This window comes from Melozone crissalis, unplaced genomic scaffold, assembly GCF_028551555.1.
Source record: "Melozone crissalis strain CALT ecotype California unplaced genomic scaffold, PUWL_Pcris_2 ptg000014l_1, whole genome shotgun sequence".
Lineage (NCBI taxonomy): Eukaryota > Metazoa > Chordata > Aves > Passeriformes > Passerellidae > Melozone > Melozone crissalis.
Genome location: NW_026535792.1, coordinates 10709273 through 10730337, shown reverse-complemented (window position 1 = coordinate 10730337; position 21065 = coordinate 10709273). Strand labels below are relative to the sequence as shown.

At 40.4% G+C, this 21065-nt stretch overlaps 2 protein-coding genes across 4 annotated transcripts in view; both read left to right on the top strand.

Annotated features, from left to right (window-relative positions):
- Positions 1-7372, top strand: part of SLC12A1 (solute carrier family 12 member 1) — a 41585-nt gene extending 34213 nt beyond the window's left edge. For both annotated transcript variants that reach the window (XM_054272663.1, XM_054272662.1), the window contains exons 21-26: positions 4-135; positions 363-474; positions 2861-2947; positions 4334-4469; positions 6428-6495; positions 7237-7372. In XM_054272663.1, coding sequence (XP_054128638.1) covers positions 4-135; positions 363-474; positions 2861-2947; positions 4334-4469; positions 6428-6495; positions 7237-7372 — 671 coding nt within the window. The remainder of the gene's footprint in view (positions 1-3; positions 136-362; positions 475-2860; positions 2948-4333; positions 4470-6427; positions 6496-7236) is intronic.
- A 6105-nt stretch (positions 7373-13477) lies between these two features.
- DUT (deoxyuridine triphosphatase) lies at positions 13478-20085 on the top strand. 2 transcript variants are annotated; one of them, XM_054272640.1, is made up of 7 exons: positions 13478-13532; positions 14107-14269; positions 15682-15773; positions 16817-16861; positions 18243-18317; positions 19247-19317; positions 19746-20085. In XM_054272640.1, exons 2-7 carry the CDS (start codon positions 14109-14111, stop codon positions 19800-19802), a joined length of 501 nt encoding a protein of 166 aa, XP_054128615.1. In that variant the 5' UTR covers positions 13478-13532; positions 14107-14108; the 3' UTR covers positions 19803-20085. The 2 variants fall into 2 exon arrangements, with proteins under 2 accessions (XP_054128615.1, XP_054128614.1); XM_054272639.1 differs by lacking the exon at positions 13478-13532 and adding an exon at positions 13597-13707.
- The last annotated feature ends 980 nt before the right edge of the window (positions 20086-21065 follow it).

Sequence of the window (21065 nt, the reverse complement as noted above, 5' to 3'; positions counted from 1 at the left end):
CAGAGAGCACCATTAACACCATACAGTCAATGCATGTGGGTGAATTCAATCAGAGGCTGCTAGAAGCCAGCACTCAATTTAAAAAGAAGCAAGGAAAAGGTACAATTGACATTTGGTGGCTGTTCGATGATGGAGGTAAGGAATTTGAGTAAGAATCACAGGGAGAGAGATTCCTCTGTTACCAAATATAAAAACCAGACTTGGGAAGTTGCATAAAACTGCTTTTTATTAAGCTAACATAATAAATTTTCTGTCAGGATTAAATGTTTTAAAATTAAATTACATCCAACACTGCTTAAGATGGAATTTTTACCATACAATGCACTAATTTGACACTCCTCCAATTTTCTGTGTTCTTCCAGGTCTAACAATCCTGATTCCTTACATTCTAACTATCAGGAAGAAGTGGAAGAATTGTAAATTAAGGATCTTCACTGGAGGAAAAGTCAATAGGATTGAAGAGGAAAAACTAGTGTAAATATAACTTTATTTGTCTCACTTGCTTAAAGAATTAGAATTGTTGCTGAATATAATGCATATACAGCAGGAAGGTGAGAAATTTTCAGCACAACTGATTTGTTGTACTGTGGGCAGCATGAAAAAAAAAATTACTTGATTGAAAGGTGTTGCACTTATGGCAGAGCCCTTAAGGCTCTGCAAATGGTGATTACCAAAGGAAACTCACATCCAGCACTTTTTCCCATTAATAGCTCACATTCCCTTCTCTGAGAAGAGCAGTCTGCACTCTGTAATGAGAATATAATTACTTTTATGGGATTTACATGAGACTGTCCAGGTAACAGGAAGTAAAATTGCACATGAAGGTCTCACGTGCAAATAGCATAGACAGATAACTCACATAAATGTGATTTACTGTGGTAAAATATAAAGAAGTTAAAGAGCAAGTTAATCAACTTTAAGGCCAAGTTGATTTTACTCAGTGTTTTAAAGAAAGTCTAGATTTCATAATCATCATTTCATAATCATTTGCCTTTGAGCAAATGAAAGGTACTAATACAAATTTATTTTTATCACCACTGCATGTAGGACCTTTCCTGCCTTCCTAAGCACTTCACACATTACAGCACAGCCATTTCAGCACCAGTGGAAGCAGCTCAGCTTGGGATGAAAGTCAGTGACTGCTTAACAAAGAGCAAAAGCAGCATGTAGAAAGTTAAAAACATCTCCAGCCAAAACTCCAGTGGCAAACAAGTGAGAGGGGTACAAGAACAGGAGTCAGAATGAGCAGCTTCACCAGGATTACAACACAGTGCCTTGGAAAGGCAGCTGCCACAGGATGTTCCCCTAAAGCAAAAGGGAACACATAGACCGAACTTTACTCACTCTGGTTCCCTCAGTTTTAAACAGTACCCTAAAATTAATGCACCTCTGCAAAAGACATTTACAAGTGTTTGTACAAACTATCCTTATAACTGGGTAAAAAAGCCCTAGAGCTGTTCAAGGACCCACTGGGAAGTGTTCTCTGCCCCCTGTCCAGAGTCTGCCCAGTGTTGGCTGCTCAGGACAGCAAGCAGGCTCCTGAAGCCCCACGTCACCTGATTTTGCTGGAAGCAGGAAGTTGTGACACCAAATGGGATTTGTCAAAACATGACAGTTTCCACAGAGGCAGCTCTGACACCGGCCTACCCTGCTTGTCCCATAAAGGCCAGAGTAACCAGCATGATCAGGACAGCTGGCAAAGACCCAGCTTGTCCCCAAGAAAACATTATGTGTGTGTAGAGGTACCTAAACACCAGCATTCCTCAGGACATGGCCTACCTGCCACATGCAAAAGCCTTCACAGAGACAAATCTGGGCTGGGTAATTCCTCCATTCCCCAGGTAGATCTAATACTAAATCATCCAAGTACAATTTCAGCCATGTATTTTGAATTCAGAATTTTACTAACATGCAATTGCCCAAATATTAAAACCTTTTCACAGAAGTTGAGATTTTGCTCTTTAATGTGCTCAAAACAGGGATTGCCACCAGGGACATCACGATTTATACAAGCTGTATGTTCTTTTTATACATACACATTAAAAGAAAGAGTAAACTCTCAGGTTATAAACAAATATGTATTTCTACCGTGGTTTGCTCCTAGGAACTCTCTGACCTTTTCAAAATCCAAAGCTAGATATTCTACCAGAAATAGAAACAAAAAAAGGAGGTGGGAGAAGGAGGTGTGGGGAAGAACCACAAGATCCCAACCATGGTTCAAACAAGGGCAAAACTGACCTAATTAAACCTCTCTATCCTCAACACAAACACACACAAAACCTATAAACTATTCCTTCTGCCAAGGAAAGGCAGAAAAGCAAATTATTTTTTTATGAACATGTGTAAAGACAACATGTGAGTAGATCAATATAAGTTTATAAATGAAAAAAATGATGATTCTTTAAGTATTGGACTTCTGGACCAAGTTTTGACCAACACATGCACTACTAGTACTGTAAAACTTCATCCACAGCATTCTGACAGTAACAGAGTAACAGAAGCCTTCTGTGAGTATTGGAGAATTCTGACCTACTGTATATTGAATATTCTTCCTTTATAACTCAGGCCTTTGGGAATACTTAAAGTACCATTGTTTTCCCAAAATGCAAACACTGTCCCCTCTGTCTGCTATTAATTTCTTCTTATTTTGTGATTTTCATCAATCATCAGTTAAATGAATTATGCTACAGCAATCACATTAATCCAGTTCTGCAATTAGAAATTGAAACACTAAAGCATTTAAAGTAATTTGTCATATAGTCAAAGATATAAAATGCAGTTGTCTAACTCATTTACAAGTGTTCTTTGATATAAGGCACTCCAAAGTACAGTGATAAAACATTCTCTCTTTTGTTTTCAGGATGGCTTCACTCCTAAGTAAATTCAGAATAAAATTTGCTGATATTAATATCATTTGTGATATCAATATAAAGCCCAACAAAGAGAGGTAAGAAGCATTACCAAATCCACTATTTAGTAGCCAGCCTTTATCTAGACTTTATTTCTTTTATGTTCAAAATTAAAAGAAAAAAAAAAAAACAAACAACAAAGCACAACACAAAATAACACTGTCACTTCATTGTAATCATTTTCTAACTATCAAGAGCAGGAAAAAGGAAAGAGTTTCTATGGACCATTGGAGACTTGACTGAAGAAATGCAACTAAAGAATATAAAGGTTTTATAACTAGATACCTAAAGTCCCCTTTCAGTGCTCTCCTGATCTCTCAAGTAAAATCTTTTAATCATATAAAGAACTGTGCAATACAAATCTTGTTTTTCCTCCAGTACAATGCAGTGATTTTACATAAATAAAAGCTATCAAAAAGAATTAATATCTGGCATTAACATAAAAAGCCACACACATTTGCTGCATCAGCACTGTCTGAACTGAACAAGTGAGCTCTATGCCAGACAGACCATTGTATCTCTCTTCCAGCTGGCACCCCATCTATTTAATGAATAATAAGAGGATTATCACTATTTTACATACTGAAACAGACAGTGAGGATGTTGACAAACAATGACAGCTTAGCAATAGCAACACTAAATATTGCATATCACAGCCTTTAACCCATCTCTTGGCTTCCTGGCCATACAGCCAAGGCCAGCCTGTGCCCAGTCTGCCACTTCACAAAAAGGCCTGTCAGCACCAAGTGCTCTGAGAAATACTCAGACTCACATCCATACAAAAGAAACTCCCTGAGGTCTCTGTGAATTTTCAACAATGGGCAAGCAAGGAAGTACTGAAGGACAATAAGGTTCTCCAGATGAAAACATTCAAAAGTTCAAGAAACAACTTGAAATTTAGAGAGAAAATCTGAACACAGTTCTGAGTCCACATATAGCAAAAAACCCTACAGTGTTTCCTTCAGCCCCTTGTAACAGACAATTTGTATCACCTGTTTATCCATTGTATTAAAACCATATCAGTGAGATGATTGGTCCAGCTAGTGCTGAAACAATAATAAAATGTTCAGTATTCATGAGAAGACCACATTCATTGTTAATATTAGCAACCAACATACGCAGTTTGCAGTTACTGTAAAACTCATTTCAGTATTTTTGCCAGAACCAGGACAACGCAGAAAATTCTCTGCTAAATGCAGTGTTTAATTATCCTCAAATAACCTTTTAATTATTCTCAAATAACCCAAACATACAGAAGTGGCACAGCTATAACTTGGGGCACAGTGTAGCAGAGAACAGTTAAAGATTTTGCATGTTTTTCAGCTATAATTATTATCAGTGAGCCCCGTCATCCACAGTGACTGTGAAATAAATTAGTGAGTTCATACCCTGCAGCAAGGCCTCCTTTGTAATCCCTGTTTCAGCTGGAAATTCTTTGAAGAGATGATTGAACCATATCGCCTCCATGAAAGCTGCAAAGATATGACAACTGCTGAGAAATTAAAGCGAGAGACACCATGGAAAATTACAGATGCAGAGCTGGAAGCATTCAAGGAGAAGGTAAAGCCTCACCTACTTTTTTACATATCTACCTTCTCTGACCCTCCAGATGTCTGAAGCGATTCGTAAGAAAAAGTGAAACAGCAGATATGGCATTAAAAACACGACATGTACAAACCTGTATTTGATATTTACAGATTGGATTTATATTGTAAACACTGCAGAGGTGTGTTATGATTGCATTATTGAGCTCTCTCAGACCTTGGCATGTTTACACAGTATTTTACAGGCTGATGAGAAGCTCTGCCCACATCAAAGCCAGCCAGATGAAAACCACCTCTGAACCAGAAGCCACATAGTTACTGCACTGAGCCTGAGCTAATTGGGTCTGCTGAGGTTTATTAAATGGCTCCACTGTTTTGGAGCTTGAATCTCTTAAAGGGTGCAGTTCTAAACATTCACCACTTTGGGCCACTTAGAACTGAATCCAGACACTACAACTAAGCTAGAAATTTCTCCGAAGGCAGGGTTGAGCATGAATTCTTACCTCAATGGCAGAGTGAAGACTAAACCAGTCTACCATGCAGAAGCTCTCCTGCAGTGCAGAGGAACTTCAAGGCTGATGCTGGCTGATCCATTGGGTGAATTACAGCCCACTCTGCTCTTTACATTTGTTAGAAAAATACCTTTTTACCAATGAACCACCAGGATTCTTCAGGCCAGTGACAAAAGGATGCAAACTCCTTCACCCGTAAGAGACAAGTTCTCCTGTAACTCACAGAGAATTAATCCAGCAATTTTAGTTATGGTTCCTGTGGAATTAACCTGAGTACACTGGGAGTTTAGTTATCTCTACTTTATGATGCTGGTAACTTCCTCAACAGAGCAAGGATTGCAACTCTGAGCTCAGAGCTGCCAGAAGTCACAGCCTGGCATATTAACATAAGGAGAAATCAATGATGATTTAAGATAACACACTGCACTACTGGCTGGCTGCAGCAGCTGGGAAGCAGACTGACTGCTCATGGAGCTGATAATCAGCATAAGGTTATATAGTCAGCTATGGGCAGAAAACCTCAGAATTATTTTCACCTTAAACTATCAAAAAGTGAGAGTCAGAGCCCTTAAAACACCTCAGTACAAAAGGTAACAGGAATATAATCACAGACACTCACACACAGAACTAATGAGGATACAGCAGGAAGAAAAATACGTGATTAAGCTTGGTCCTGTCTAGGTCACTAATTAAGGAACCAGAAAAATTCCTCAAAAGTTGAAGAGAGTCAGCCATATTAAAATACCAAATTACTCTGTAAAACAAGAACAGCAACAAAAAGTTTAGCTTACGCATCTGGAAAGACATGCCTCTTATCTTCAGAAGTAGGGCAATTCTAGGAATTTTACAGAGGACATTAGAACACCTTTACAATTTAACAGATAAAAAGCTGGCAGCACAGATAAAGGGTGATGTTATAGGATGATTCTCATGAGGGAACAGCTGGCTACATTATGAGAGTTCTTACCTATATAGTATGTACAAGAACAGTGACATTTCTGTATAGAAGGAAAATTTAAGATCTGAATGGAGAAAAATCTGCTTTTTACTTTCTCTAGGGAAAGAGAAAATAATTTAGAAAATCAGTTAAGATACATCTATCTTACATAAACCTGCCCTGGTCTCTTGTTACCTGTGACTTGTGGTTAAGCCATAAAAATATTGAGGGCTTGAGCTCATAAAGTAAGTTCAGTACAAAAATAATCCCTATCCCCAGGAAACCTTACACAGGAGTGAACCATTAGAGTGGCCCTAATATAACTACACCAATCAAAAAGTGTGGCTTAGCCTCATATTTTGCCATGGTTGAGACTGTGGACCCCAGAGCAGACCTGGCTTCCAGTGCTGCCAAAGCAGCAGCAGAAAATCTTCAGGCAAGGGGGAGTGCAGAAATCCCAAAGGCACCAGAGCTGAGGATCACTGACCTGACTGATATTTTTCTTTTCCTGGTGTGTTTAACCAGAGTTACCGCCAAGTCCGTCTGAACGAGCTCTTACAGGAGCACTCGAGAGCAGCCAACCTCATTGTCCTGTGAGTGTCAACACTTGTGATTCTAAGAATAATGTGGAATGGGATTCTGGACTGGAGCTACAGAAACCCTTGTGCTAATTCACTGAGCACAAAAGTGATCTTTTAAGTACCTTCTGGAGGACTTGCATCTGGACTGATGCTTCTCTGGGACTGCACTGAATGTGAATCCTTCCTGGTGATGAAGCAATTGTATAAAGGAAAGGAGGCCACCAATAAAATTACCCAAAAAGGCCCTTTCCAGAATCGATTTTAATTCACACACACATTTTTTGTGCACAGCTTCAATAAATTAGCTTGCACTTGTGATGCACAGATAAACCTCTACAGTTCTATTAATTCAGTCTCAAAAATGGGGTGGTCATATAGTGCTTACCACAAATTGACCGTATTTTAAAACTCCCATCTCACAGTAACTGCAGATCAGAAAACTGACTGATGGACTGCAAAACTGTGCATGTGCTGCATTTTTATCCTTTTTAAAAAATCATACTATTTGTGAGTTTTATAACCCCAAAAATAGTCTTTACCAGTTTAAGGCTACAATCAAAAGCAGTAATATCCAGTACAATCAGGTGAGCAAGGGTTTGTTTTCACATCCTAAGGCCTTAATTTGCAATCTTTTAGAGTAATTCTATCAGAGTTGTATATGAACAGTGATATTTTCTGTTTAGTATTCAATGAGAAGCCTGGGCTACCCCTGCCTTCATAATGATAATTTTATTTTTCCCTCTGCCCAAACAGGAGCCTCCCTGTGGCAAGAAAAGGAGCAGTGTCTGATTACCTGTACATGGCTTGGCTAGAAATTCTCTCCAAGAACCTTCCTCCAGTCTTAATGGTCAGAGGCAACCACAAAAATGTACTGACTTTCTATTCTTAGAAAAACAGCAGTGCCTGGAACATGCCTTGCTTGATTCCAACAGCTACATTTTTAATGGCAATGGTTCATCAAAGACACACTCATTTAACAGAAATCTAAAATTTTCATAATTGACAGGGTTTTTTTATAAATCCAAAGCAAAGAATTAGAAAAAAAAATGTAAATGGTCCCTGCTGGTGCTACACTCCAGTACAGGCAAAAGAAGGAAAATCTACCTAGATGTCATTTAAGACAGCAAATATTTTGAGCACACAAAGAAGAAATTCTTCTGATTTTATAAAGTATTGAAAAAGTCTTTGATATTTATCATAGAAAACAAAACCTAACTGTGATAAAATAGAAAGGATTAAATCTCTAAATAATTTTTTCAAACTGCACTATCATAGTTGCTAATGGGCACACAGTAGGATTCAAACGAAATGCACCAACTTGTGAGACAAAAACCTGTATGGCATCCATCAGGTGTAAGCCATGAACTGATAGAAGAATGCAAGTAGAACATATGCAATGACTGATTGTAATATTGCCAAATTAGGATCTGCCTACAGCAGATGCTTTTACCTAAAATGTTTTGCTAATTTAAATGAATTAAACGCTTCTAATTTAGTCACAAAAAATTGGATGCATAAAAATATGGACTTTATTACAAGACTTGATAATGCATTTTCAAGCTCTGACATGCAATAGAATATGTGATTGAAATAATTAAATATTGTAAGTAAATGTCACCAAAAAATTAGTAAAACACTAAATATTCTGACAATTTTTGCTATGAATTTTAGGGTTAATATAATCTGATATTATACATTGGGATAATATGTACAGTGATTTATGTGATTAGAAAACAAAAACTCATTAGCTGAGTTGAATGCCTTACTTTTGATTTATATAAAAGATTTCTCTCTTTTTTGACTTTCTAAATAATATTAATTACACACTAACTTCAAATAAAAGCAATTCATTAAGTTGTGTAATTTTTCTATTTTCTACTCTGCAATGTTATGGTACATTATAATTTCAGCTGTCAAGAAAAGCAGCTTCTCTTTTTAATGAGTAAAGCTATATCCTATGGGTAAGCACTATTTAAATTAAAGACCATCAAGGAACATTTATTTATTTATTTTCTATAGTCCTGCAACTCCTTTGCAGGGATCAACCAACATGAAACTCTCATGAAAGCCAGGGAACCCTGGATTTCACTAATTGTACATTTTAAAGCAGGCTTCAGCCTCCATCTTGCTTGAATTATTAGAATTTGACTTGTAGTGGATTTAGCACTCCATCTCCAAAAATGACAAATATTTAATATTCATATTTTTTCTGAGTGCAACAGCAGCAATTCAGCAGAACATGGTAATGTAGCCCAGTAATCCATGCTTTATTTTCTCTATCTAGTAAAGGCAGGATATTAAATATTGATATTTTCTCATAATGTTCTTCCTTTGCCTCTCACACATTTACAGTCAGGCTGAAGGATCATTTCACAACCTAACTGCATTACACAGAAGTTTCCTCCATATACCAGCCTTCCTGCACAACTCTGAGCAGACCAAAGCTCCCATTCTGCACCTGCAAAACAAGGAGATTATTCTCATCCCTCACAGTGATGTCAGCAGTGATACTGGAGCTGTTGCATGCTGCCAGCTCCTTGTGGAATTGTAGTGGTCACCATCCTCTGCACTCACACAGATCCATCTGAATGGCACCCAGCAAAAGCCAAGCTTTTAGGGAGGCTCCGTTTAGGCTTTGTGGCTTTCTTACCACACAAGGACCTGGAGAAATTCTACACCTCTGTTAAGCCCTTTAATGATGCACATGACTGGGGACTGTTTCTTAAACAATCCCAAGTACTGTAATTCTCAACCTGCAGGGAACATGGACCCAAACTGTGCTGGGGGACCCTAAACAGGTCCAAAAAGAGAATGAGCACAAAATAAACCAGCAACGGCACTCTCAAAACTCCTCACACTTCTCTCTCACAAACACACTGCTGTGGGCATTGCAAAAATAAGTCCCAAGAGACACCTTTCTAAATAAATAGTCATCAAAAACTAAGTGCTGACATACACATTTCTATAAAATTTCTTGCTTGCACTAGAGTGACTAATTAAAAGATGTCCCACACAACACTGTAATGGGACAAACTCAGGATGCAACAGCACTTGACTACCTGAAAGTGTTATTTCCACAAATTCACAAGTAATTTAAACAAAGTATTTTCCTGGCAGCTTCTACTCTGTTCCTCACCATGATTTCTGAATGCTTCTAGACCAATTTGGAGAGTATACTAATTATGAACTACCTTAAATTGCAACTTAGATGGCAAAATTTTGTTAGTCCACCTACCTCATTTCCAACTCCATAAGAGACAGTCCTGTTGCAGTTGAGACAGCCACAACACACAGAGTAACACCATCCAACTTCTGAGGGCTTCAAGCTCTGCCCTTCTTGTTCTTTAGCCCAACTTTTATCCCCTCCTGTTGATGCCCTGCACCTGTGTGCCCTCTGTTCCTGTGTGGTTGGTCAGTGCCCCTGGGCACTCCATGGCTCAGTGCTGTCAGTGCTGCTCACAGCTGTGCCCACTGGGGATGAGGCTGGGCCAGCCCCACTCCCCATCACCACAAACTGTGTGCCTACACAATTCTTTATGTAAGTTATGCATAAAACAACTGCTGAATTTTAATCATCAAGTTAGTAACTAAACTAACTACATGTTTGACATCTCTAGGAAAAAATACAGCTCCAATGCTGTCTAGCACATTTTTAGCTTATATCACACTACCAATTCCACAAGTTTATATCATTTAGGCTGGATTTGGTCAGTCACAACAAAAGCAAGCATGGGTAAAGTGACCAGGGACATTTATGCATGAAAATTCCATTGCTATGAAGCAAGGACAAAGAATATTTTGAATTTTGTTCAAAAGCCTAGGCATCCTGCACAGCTAAGCTTGTGCCTAAGGGCCTGTTAAAATGATCCACTATTGTTCCTCTCATCAGTGAATCTTACCTTTCCCTCGTAATGTCAGTGGAGCTCCAACAGGTATCACAGAAGGCATCTCATCATAGTTCAGGGACTGCACTTTCCTTAAATCTTCTTACAACCACTGGCAACCTGCCCATCTTGATCACCCCTAAAGCACAGTCCAGATTATGCTGTCCAGAACAGTATTCTTCCAATGTTTTTTCACTAGATCACAACAGAGATTCTATTTCAAGGGATTGTTTCATTATTTTATTTTTAAATCAGCTATCCAACCGTGCAAGTAGAAAAGCTACCTAACCAAAAAGGCACTGAGTTGTGAGGATTAACAACTATAACTACTCTGCAAAAAGCATGTTGTTATCCTACTTCACACTTGAAGGAGTTTCCACTCAATCTTCATCAGCACAAACTACAAAGCTCCAGCCACCAGCATAGGAAATTTCATCAGTCTTAAACCTCAGCAGTTTTCATTACATCTTTGAAAAGTCCTACCAAAAGCTTTCCTGACTGAGCAATACTAATACCCAGAAAACTTGAACATTTCTCATTTTTTTCTCTCTTTTTCTCTAATTCCATGTTGGATTTCAAGATCTTTTCAGCAAAAGCAGTTTCAGCACCTGATCAGTAGTTTACAAGCCAGAGACATCAGCAGGTAACAGGAATCTGCACTGCAGTTGTCCATACAGGGCAAACAGCTCCAAGCAGTGTTAGCTACTACTGACTCATCTAACTCCCCTTAGCTGTTTGTCAGCTCCCCTCAGGCAGAGGGAAGACCTGACCTGCCAGCAAAGCTGTGGGGACAGATTGTGAGTAACCCTCAGGATTTTCAGCTTCAATTTCAGGGGTCTCCCTCAAGCTTCCTCCTCTGGTGGTTTGGTGTCATTGGACTTCAAGGAAGTGTGTGTGGATCAAAGATCCTGCTCCATCTTCCTTGTTACCTCTCCAGCTCTTGGCAGCAGAGCAAAACCCTTCAGTGCTGCAGCTCTTTGCTACATGAGTGACTCATCCCTCGAGTTACAGATGAGGAAAGTAAAGGTTTGCAAGTGTTGTGCTTCAGCAGAGGTCAGGCCACTGCTCAAACATCTCTTCATGCTGGTGCCCAGGGCACAGCCCCCTGGCAGCTGTGCAGGCCAGCACTGCTGAGGGAACACCTCACACTGGCCTTGACTCTGCAAGGAAAATGGCAACAAACAAATACAGCGAGCTGCAGCCCACATTCTCCACAAACAAGTGCCATAACCCACAATCATGCCATTGGCTGGAATTTCATCAGAGGAAATTAAGTTTCAAACAAAATCAAACTCAGGTTGTCTGGAACAGAGTAAAAAGCAATGGCAAAATTCCACAACCCCCATGCTGAGCTGCAAACATGCAATCAAAAATAGAGTTTCATTACAAACAGACAACATCATAACAGCCTTTTTAAATTACAAACCTTCATCACTGGGAGAGACAGCTGTGCTAAGTAAGAATGGGGTGGGAAGTCACTCTTTTAAAGCCAGGGTTTCCTTCTAATAAAAATCCTCATTTTAACACCAAAACTTCAATGGGGAGAATTTTGTGGCTATTACCCCAAAAGAGGCTCTGTTTCTGTGCACAACAAAGCAGCCTCCACTCCTGCTCTCAGTCCAGGCAAAAAGGCAAATGATTTCAGTTTATCTCAGGATTGTTTTCCAAAGGCAGGAGGAAATAACCAATGGACAGCAGCACTAATCAGCCATCAGGAATGCAGGCAGGTTTACTGACTCTACAGAGCAAGCAACACATTCCCAGAACCAAGGTAAACTTGGTTTTAGACCTCCAGCATAAGGTTGGGGGGGTTCCCTTTATAAAGATCTGCGAAAAAAACAAGTGTGACTCAGCTGAGTCCTTTCCTCTCTATTATTCATGGGCTTCCAGGCTACCTCAAGCAGAGTTTAGAACCCAGCCTGCTTCCCCAAGTCTGGCCACTCATAAAAATGGTCCTTTTCTACACTATAATGCAGGATGCAGTCATAAACTCCTGCTTGTATAAATAAACATTTACAATTAGATACTAATCTGATACTAATGCTATCAACTTCAATTTTTGGATAGCTTACATCAGAAGCCATAAAATATTTTGAGTAGCTTTTTCACATGGGTCTGTGTTACATATATATTCTCCTTAAAACAGTGCATACTATTTAGACTGAAAATATTGAACAGGAATAAAAGAAAGCCCAATTTGGGACATTCTTAAAAATACCTTTCACAACTGAACTGCAATATGTAGTAAAGGTTTCACTGCCATCTGGCTGCATTTAGAAAACATAACATAGCAAGGAGACAATCACATACACTTAAGAGTTTAAAACAAAAATCACAGAGAGCAGTTGACAAAATCTGGACCAGCAAAAGGAATCCAAAAGCCTGTAGCTATTATGCAGAGCCAAATACCTCTATTAGCCTCACCAGGGACAATTCTGAACCCATGAATCCAATGGATAGTCTTTTCAGCCCATAGCAGAGAGACATGGGGGAATTCAGGAAATTCCCTATTCTAGGGATATACATATGTTCTGTAGAATATATCTATATGTAGATAGAAAGACATAAATATAGGAAAAACGGAGGAAATTACATCATAAATCGAATGGCAAGATGGCAGAGTGTATTGTAGACTATGAAATAAGTCTTGTGCTCCAAGACAGAAGAACAGGGCAGGCCTAGCTCTGACAGGTTTTCCCATTCACCTCATCGTCAAGAACTGTTCTCCTCCCTTAAGGCAAACGCCTCTGTCGTGGCCTGACCATTTCTGAAGGAGTCTCTTTCTGCCTCTACTCTGTGCAACGTGCTCTAAGACCTGCCTTAACAGCAGCATTACACTGGGTGCTCTGCAGAGGTCCCTCCGCCCCACCCACCCTATGCCTGTGGGGGACAGCGGCTGTTTGCCGAACGCGGGGCAGCCCTCTGTGCTCAGCCCCCCCGGCTGCGCGGGGCGGGAACGGGGACGGGAACGGCCCCGGAGCTCCAGAGGGCGCCGCGGCCACAGCCCGCCCCTGTCCCGGCCCCACCCGCCCGTGCAGCCGCAATCGCGTCCCCCGGCAACGCCGCGCGGCCCGCGGGGTCCGCCCGCCAGCCTGCGGCAGCGCCGCCACCGCATCCCGAGGGGCGCCGCGGGCCGGGCTGCTGCCCGAGGGGCTGCGCCGGCAGGTACAGCCCGGGCACGGGGAGAACGGGGCGCCGGCACCTCCGCCCGCGCCCCATGAGCCGTGCGGACCGCGGCGGGGAGCGCCTGGCGAGCGGTCCATGGCGCGCTTCCCACACGGCGGCGGCGGCGCTATGTTGGCCCGGTGCCTCCGGTGGCTCCGGCACCCCTTCGGGCGCTGTAAGGAGGGGTGGGGGAGTTGTGAGGCAGCATGCACTGCCCAGCCCTCAGCCCTCGGGGGCTTTGGGGGATACGCGCTCCCCAGCCGCACCGCGCGCCCGCTCGGTGCCCCTCAGGGACCGCCCAGCTAAGAGGCGGCGGCCGCGGTTTGGGGCGATGGGCGAGCCCCGCCTGACACACGGGGCGGGACCCTCAGTGCGGGCGCGGGGTGCCCGGGAGGAGCTGGGCGAGGCCATTCTCACCGAGGGGGGAAATGGGGTTGCTACGCGCGCGGAGAGGCCGCGGACAGGCCGGTTCCCCCCCCCCCCCCCGCTCCCGCCCTCATGGGCCGCGCCGCGTTTTGGCGGGTTTTTGGTGTGCGAGTGGCCGTCCCTCACAGCGTCTCTGCCGCTCCCTCAGCCATGCCCGCCTCCGAGGCCGTGCCGCAGCCGTCCCCCAGCAAGAGGCAGAAGGGCTCGGGGCCTGGAGAAGCCTCCGCACGGCTGCGCTTCACCAAGCTGTCCGAGAACGCCTTCGCCCCGTCCAGGGGCTCCGCGCGGGCTGCGGGCTACGATCTGTACAGGTGAGGGAGGGTGAGGGTACGGCACCCGCGGCAGGAGCTCCGCCCCGCTCGGCGAGCCCTGGGCACGGGGCTCCGGCGGCTGGGAGGGCCCTCGGGGCCTCTGCCCGAGCTGAGTCCCCGGGCAGTCTTGCTGGCCGTGCAGGAGAGGAGGCCAGACCTGATCTGGCTCCCCTGCTCCCCCATCCCTCACCATTTTCCGTTATCTGTGGTCCAGCCATGTTACAGCATAGATTGCATCAGGCACAGATGCAGTCGTTGGCTAAAAGTCAGGCGTGACTGAGCATCCAGAATTGCTGTTGGTGCTCACATCGGCCAGGTTGCGCTCCTCTTGAAAGGAAAATATGGTAGCGCACGTGGGCCCTCCTTGCCAGCACTTGTGCTTTTCTGCTTTCCTCTTGGCTCCGGGGCTGCTGCCTGCCAAAGGGCCTTGGAGCAGTTTGATAATGCTCTTGGCTGGAAACCACGTGGGTTCATGTACAGACTTAGGTTTTGGTTTGAATTAACAATGGCCCTTATTCAATGGCTTTCACTTTGTTCAGGAATACCCGTAGCTAGACTTGTGGTTATTTGCATAGTGCTTCTGCGATCAACTCACTAGTTTTGACCGAGTGAACTTTGCTGCTGCCACTTCTAACTTACCTTTTCTAGTATTACATAGAGTAACCAGCCTTTTTCTTCCTTCACCTCTCTGACTTCTTTCCTGAAGATTTACTGCACTACACCTTACCCTTTTTTCTTTTTATCCCTTTCATCTCACCAGGTTTGTTTTTGTTCTTGTTCCAATGTTGCACTGTAGACCTGGAAAAAGTCTGTTTTATAGAAAACCTTTCAATGCTTCCCATCATTTGAAAAACAGCTCTTTGTCAAGGTCAAGACATGACAAATATTGTCACCACTGCTTTTCATTAGGCCTCCAGTTGGGTAGCTTCAGCCAGTTCTTAAAATCTCTGTAGTTCAGAGTTTCCAGGAGAATCGTGTGAATCATGAACTGTCAGACTGCTCAGAAAAAAAACATTTTGATTGCACCTAGTTCATCTGCTGTACAGAACTTAATCAGACTGTATTATTCATAAAGTTTTTGCTATTGCACAGAAAATGTACAATCACGTTCACCTAATGGTTATTTTAAACTTGTATTTTTTTTTATATCGTACTAATTAAAAAACATTTGAAACAACAGGAGTATGCTGTTCAAATGACACTTCTGGAATCTTAAACCAGCACCATCAGAATTGCAGCATCTTGTGTTTTAGGATCTGCATTCAATTTTGCAAATCTGTAAATATTTGTTGTTTAAATTTCATGGTATAAATTCCCTGGCAGATAATTCTGAGTAATTTTGTACCTTAAGTTACAATAAAGAAACTTTAAAAAATATTCTATATAAACTAATGTTTCTTCCTTTAATGTAGTGCCTATGACTGTGTGATCCCCCCCATGGAAAAGGCTGTGGTGAAAACAGACATTCAAATAGCACTTCCTTCTGGCTGCTATGGCCGAGTGGGTGAGTACACAGCTGTCACAGGCTGCAGAGGCATTCTAGAACAGGTGGACAGCATCTTCACATTTAGATTCTGCCTAAAGCTTTCAGAATTAGTCAGCACAAAAAAGGGATGCCACGTGGCTGTGTGATTTACTTAATCTTGTAGTGTTTTTCTGTTACCTGTTGTCAGACACATTAGAGGTTTGGTGTATGTCAGGTGGCCAAAGGATGATCGGCAAAAATGCCTGTACTCTACATACAACTTAACTTTATAGGCCCCACAGTAGTTCATTATTTGTATGCAACTTCAGAATTCAAACCACAAAGACTAATAGGTATTGGACATACAGAAAATGCATCCCTGGTTGTTTAAAAATTAACCCCAGAGTACCAGTGTAGTAGAATTTGATGACATATTGTGAGAGAATAAGAAAGATATCTATACAAGATATTTTGTTTATTTTGTGCATTCTTTATCTGAATTATGTAGAAATTCTTTATGTAAAAAAGCATAGCCACTCCAGTGGAAGAACATGATTAGAGTTTGCCATGTCCTTTTATGTAAAAGAACACGTGCATTTCTCTTAGCCCAAAGAAAATTTTAAAGATCACAAGGCAAGTAAAAACCTAAATCCCCACACATAATTTTTCTGTGTATAACATTGCTTAGGAAATTCCTTGCCAGGTATTTTATTCCTTCATAACTTAAATGGATTGACCTAATAGTCTGAGATGATGCTGAACCAGTGGTAGTCACCAAAAATAAACCAAGATTAGACAGTCTGTCTGCTCCAGTTGCCTTTCTTGGAGAAACCTACTCTGCATTTGCAGGTCAAATAAAAGTACATTTCCATTACTTAAAAATTGCAATTTTTTGTTGCCTGTTGCAGCTGTTATTCTGTTTAATATATATGTAAACTCTTAACATAATTCCTGTAATATGTTTATTTTAAAAAGACTGGAAACAATTGTCATTCCCAAGACTCTGTGCAAACACCCTATATAACCTATAAATACTTTTTTAAAGAAATAAATTGTAATACTTAACAATAATTCTTTTCTAGCACCACGTTCTGGTTTAGCTGCAAAGCACTTCATAGATGTTGGAGGTAAGCTTTTTGTTCTTTTTATTAAGACTTGGTAAGTATTGCTCACAGAAGTGCCTTAGTTTCACACTGTAATGTGCAAATAAATGATGGCTTCCTGGGAGTCTGGCTAAAGGAGATACCTGGGTAACACCTGAGAGAGACAGGTCATCATAATTATGTTAACACTTTCTTAATTATAAAAAAGATTACTGATTTTTTTTTTTAACTAATAACTGTATCATACTTCTGTAGGCAGTGCCTGCCATAGAAGTTACTTTTTGGCTTAGGCATTAAAGATGACTTCTTACATGCTGGTTTCTCTATTTTTTTAACCAGCAAATTAACTTGAGAATTGCTTGTTTTTCTGAATTTTCAAAACTCAGGGGATACTCCCAGTGTTACTAGCACCTTTAATTAGGAAGCTGTTCAGCAATGTCATTGGATTAACCCAAAACATTACATAGGAGAGCTGTGTAAATACTTTTTCCACACTGGAACTAGTGCAGAGATTGCATGGGAACTATAGAGCATAGGCACTACAAATTTTTCAAAAGCTGAAGGAACTACTTCACAAGTAGGTTTTTCTTCTAAATGTGTATTTTGTGGTTCAAAGTTAAAACTTCAAGGTACACTCATGCTACAGTTTCCTCTGGTGTTAGTAATCTCTAATGGTAGTACTTTGTATAAACTGGGGAATGTCTTGAACTTGAATAATTTTATTTTAGTATTTAAATTATTTCTGCAAGTAGACTTCCAAATATACATACTTAGGACCACAGGGAGGCCCAAACTCATACTTTCTACTGGAAATGCATTTCCTCTATCTGAGACAAAAACTCTAAAGAAGCAGAATATCATTATTTTAATGTAGCTAGTCTTCTGAACTATGCAGTTAATACAGCCATACAAAATAGAAGAGTAAGCCTGTTATATAGTCTTGGTACTAGAATACAGCTGTATGACAGCCATTTCCTTAGAGTCTGATTCTGTTACCTTGCCAGAGGTACAGGGTTTGGATCTGTGCAAATCCACAGCTCTCCAATGAAATGTTAGAGTTAGGAACAGATTTCAGCTTGATGCTGAACGAGCTGAACTTAGCAGAACAAATGGGGCCTGAATTTAGTCCAGCTGTCTTGATTTCAGATAGGGTATTACTACTAAAATTAGTAGTACAGTGGCAAAGCACTTCTTGACATGTGATGGGGTTTTTCAGTTCCTTTTTCAAGACTGATTAGCATTTTTAGATTGTATTTGCATGTATATTGTTAGTTGTGCATCAGAAGTATTAAGCCTGTCATTATGAGATACTGTAATCATTTATTAATCTAAACTTAAATCTAATCTAGTTATCTCATACACTGACACTTACTAACTGGGTACCTCTCAAAATTTCTCCTGACAGCTGGTGTTATTGATGAGGATTACAGGGGAAATGTTGGTGTGGTACTGTTCAACTTTGGCAAGGAGACATTTGAAGGTAAGTGTTAAGCCTGGCAGAGCCTATTTTCAGCCATCTGACTGGGAACAAGAAACTAATTTTTTCTTTAAAAGTTTATGCAGAGGTGGGACTAGCTGGGAACATTTTTTTTCTCTCAGTTAACAAAAGCATAGATACTTAATAATGTCCTGTCAAGGGAACATGTAAAGATTGTACTCATATTAAATTAAGCAGTATGCAAAAAACCTGCCCCCAAAACCAGCACATCACCACAAAAGCAAACCAAAACATCCCTACTTAGCTAAGCTTTAGATTCACAAGCTGTACTGAAATGCAACTTTGTATCAAGTTACTACCTTTCTCTGAAAAACAAAATTAGCTAAGCAGTGTGAGAAAAAACTTCTCTAGAATCCTGGGAAACCTGAGTAACAGACAGGATTTTCCCTTTATTACACCGTCTTTCTGCAAAAAGTCAGTTTTAAGTTTCAGTGCCCAGGTGCAAGAAGTGCTTTTGTGGCCTTTCCTGCATCTTCACATCACAAGCTGCTTATGGAAGTTCTGTGAGCCTGATTGGTTTTTAGTGAGAAACTCGGTTTTCCTTTTATCAGTCTGCCTTTTTCTCCCCAAATTCCTGGGTCTAGTTCATAAAAGGAGCTACATTGTCCATCCAGCTGTGTCCCCATCTCTGCAGTACTTGTACATAATGAAATTGGGATGCCAGAGTGTGGCAGCAGGAATGAATGGAAAGGCCTTGGGCTGGTACAGCTGATGACATTCAACATAGAAATACCAAGCAAAACTTTATCTTAACCTATATTTTTCTGGGTCTGTTAACCTCTGTTTAGATAAGTTTCAAATAAGTATTTTCACTTTTATATATTCTGATATTCTTGAAAGGAGATTGTCTAAAGTCTATATTTATTGTTCACTTTTTTGAAGGAACTAACAATATTTTAACTTCTCTGCAGTTAAAAAGGGGGATAGAATTGCCCAACTCATCTGTGAACGCATTTATTATCCTGAGCTAGAAGAAGTTGAAGTAAGTTGACAAAAGAAAATATTTCTGCTTTTTCAATGATTATTAGTTTAAGATACTTATATATAAGAGGAAATTTGTTATATAGATAAATACTTGGCTAAAATTGTTTTCAGTGGTAGAACTGCATAGCAGCAGTACTACCTGAATGAAAGTCTTGATTCTTTGTACATACTTGCATAGATGTTATTTTTTTTCCTTTTTTGGTAATTTTCAGAGTTTTTGAGGAACAGTTCAGTATATACTAGAAAAGATTGTCTCACAAGCATTTGTTTAAGCTTGTACAAAAGGTATTCTAAAGTCTCTTGCATACATTGTTTTCTTTCTTAATTATAGCAATTGTTACAAGTAAATGATAGACAATATCTCTTGTATAGAAATACAAATAAGTTAAAGTACTAAACCAGCTTATCATAATTGATGTCTTTCAGACTCTGGATGATACAGAACGTGGTGAAGGTGGCTTTGGCTCTACTGGAAAGAACTGAAAATCACTTGAATACGCTTTCTGTTTTTGTTTTTTGTTATACTATTTCTAAATTTTCATCTGAATTAGAAGTAGGATTTCTGGAGTACATAAGAATATTTCAAGTTTTATTGAGACTTCTCTGTATCTATCCTCCAGTGAATTTGTCTGCATAATGAGGAAATGTGCATGACTGGCTTGACTTACTAGTTAATGTATTATTTTCTCTTTCAAGAAGTTTGGTCCTCAGCAATAAGAACATATTGTTTACATGACAGTTATGCTGTAATAAATGAAAAAAATAACTTAATGATATATTTTATTTTACTCACCTAACCTACAACAGCCAATTGTTCCCTTGCCAGTTTTTGTTAGACTTACGAAAGCTATCTTCCACATGGCTCAGGATTTCATACTGAGACCCTGTTTCATACAGCATCAGTGACAGCATCAATAGGACTTCCCACTCTGACACCAAAAGCAGAATAAGACAAAGATACACAATGTTGCATCCTCTACAACCTGTCCAAATACTTGTTTCTGTTCAAAGCTAAAGTTCTGACCTTGATCCTTAGCTGATCTTCAAGTGGCCAAGTTTTCAGCTCTCTTATATTCAAAGTAATACAGTTTGAGTTAAATAACACAACTCACCTGGAAATAACTTCTATGTAGTGAATAAGAGCTATGAATTACACTTTTGGAATATTTTTACAAATTTATCAATATGTTTCTGTATGGAAGAAAAATTCTGAATTATTGAAGCAGTGCAGTTTGGTTTTTTAAGGTCACTTTTGTCCAGTTAACAGAGAATGTTTTTTGAATCTGTCCTAAACTTGATTCAATAAGTGTGTGGAATTTCTTAAATGGCTCTCTGACTTTTAGGTGAAAGAACATGCAGAGGAGAGAAGAAACAATAAAGGAAAGAAAAGTGACTATTTTCCCACTTTACATAAAAGAATTAGAAAAGGCTCTGAAGCTCTCACTTTTTTCCTGCAGCTGTCTGTACTTTAAGATTTTCTTATCTGGAAGATCACAGGTAGGAAATTCTGTGCTTTACGTTTTAGCAGTGGAAAGGGCACCTTTGTAGGCTGTTCATACTGCTGCTCTGCTGGGTAGTTTCAGCTCAGGATAATCCTGTTGGTATTAGTTTCATGTTCCTGTCTAGGACTATTTTTAGTGAAGTAGGCCTAAAATACTACAAATTTTATACATTTATCCTGCCTGCCCCTGGAGCTGGAAAATAAAAGAGCAGTGTGACAGCATTCAGATCCCTTCAGCCAGGAGA

What these genes read in the sequence shown, in the direction of transcription:
- DUT (XM_054272639.1), top strand. Translation starts at nt 13,629, where the DNA reads ATGGCGCGCTTCCCACACGGCGGCGGCGGCGCTATGTTGGCCCGGTGC. An exon ending in GCGGGCTACGATCTGTACAG is followed by an intron (nt 14,270 to 15,681) that starts GTGAGGGAGGGT and finishes CCTTTAATGTAG; the next exon opens with TGCCTATGACTGTGTGATCC. An exon ending in TGGCAAGGAGACATTTGAAG is followed by an intron (nt 18,318 to 19,246) that starts GTAAGTGTTAAG and finishes ACTTCTCTGCAG; the next exon opens with TTAAAAAGGGGGATAGAATT.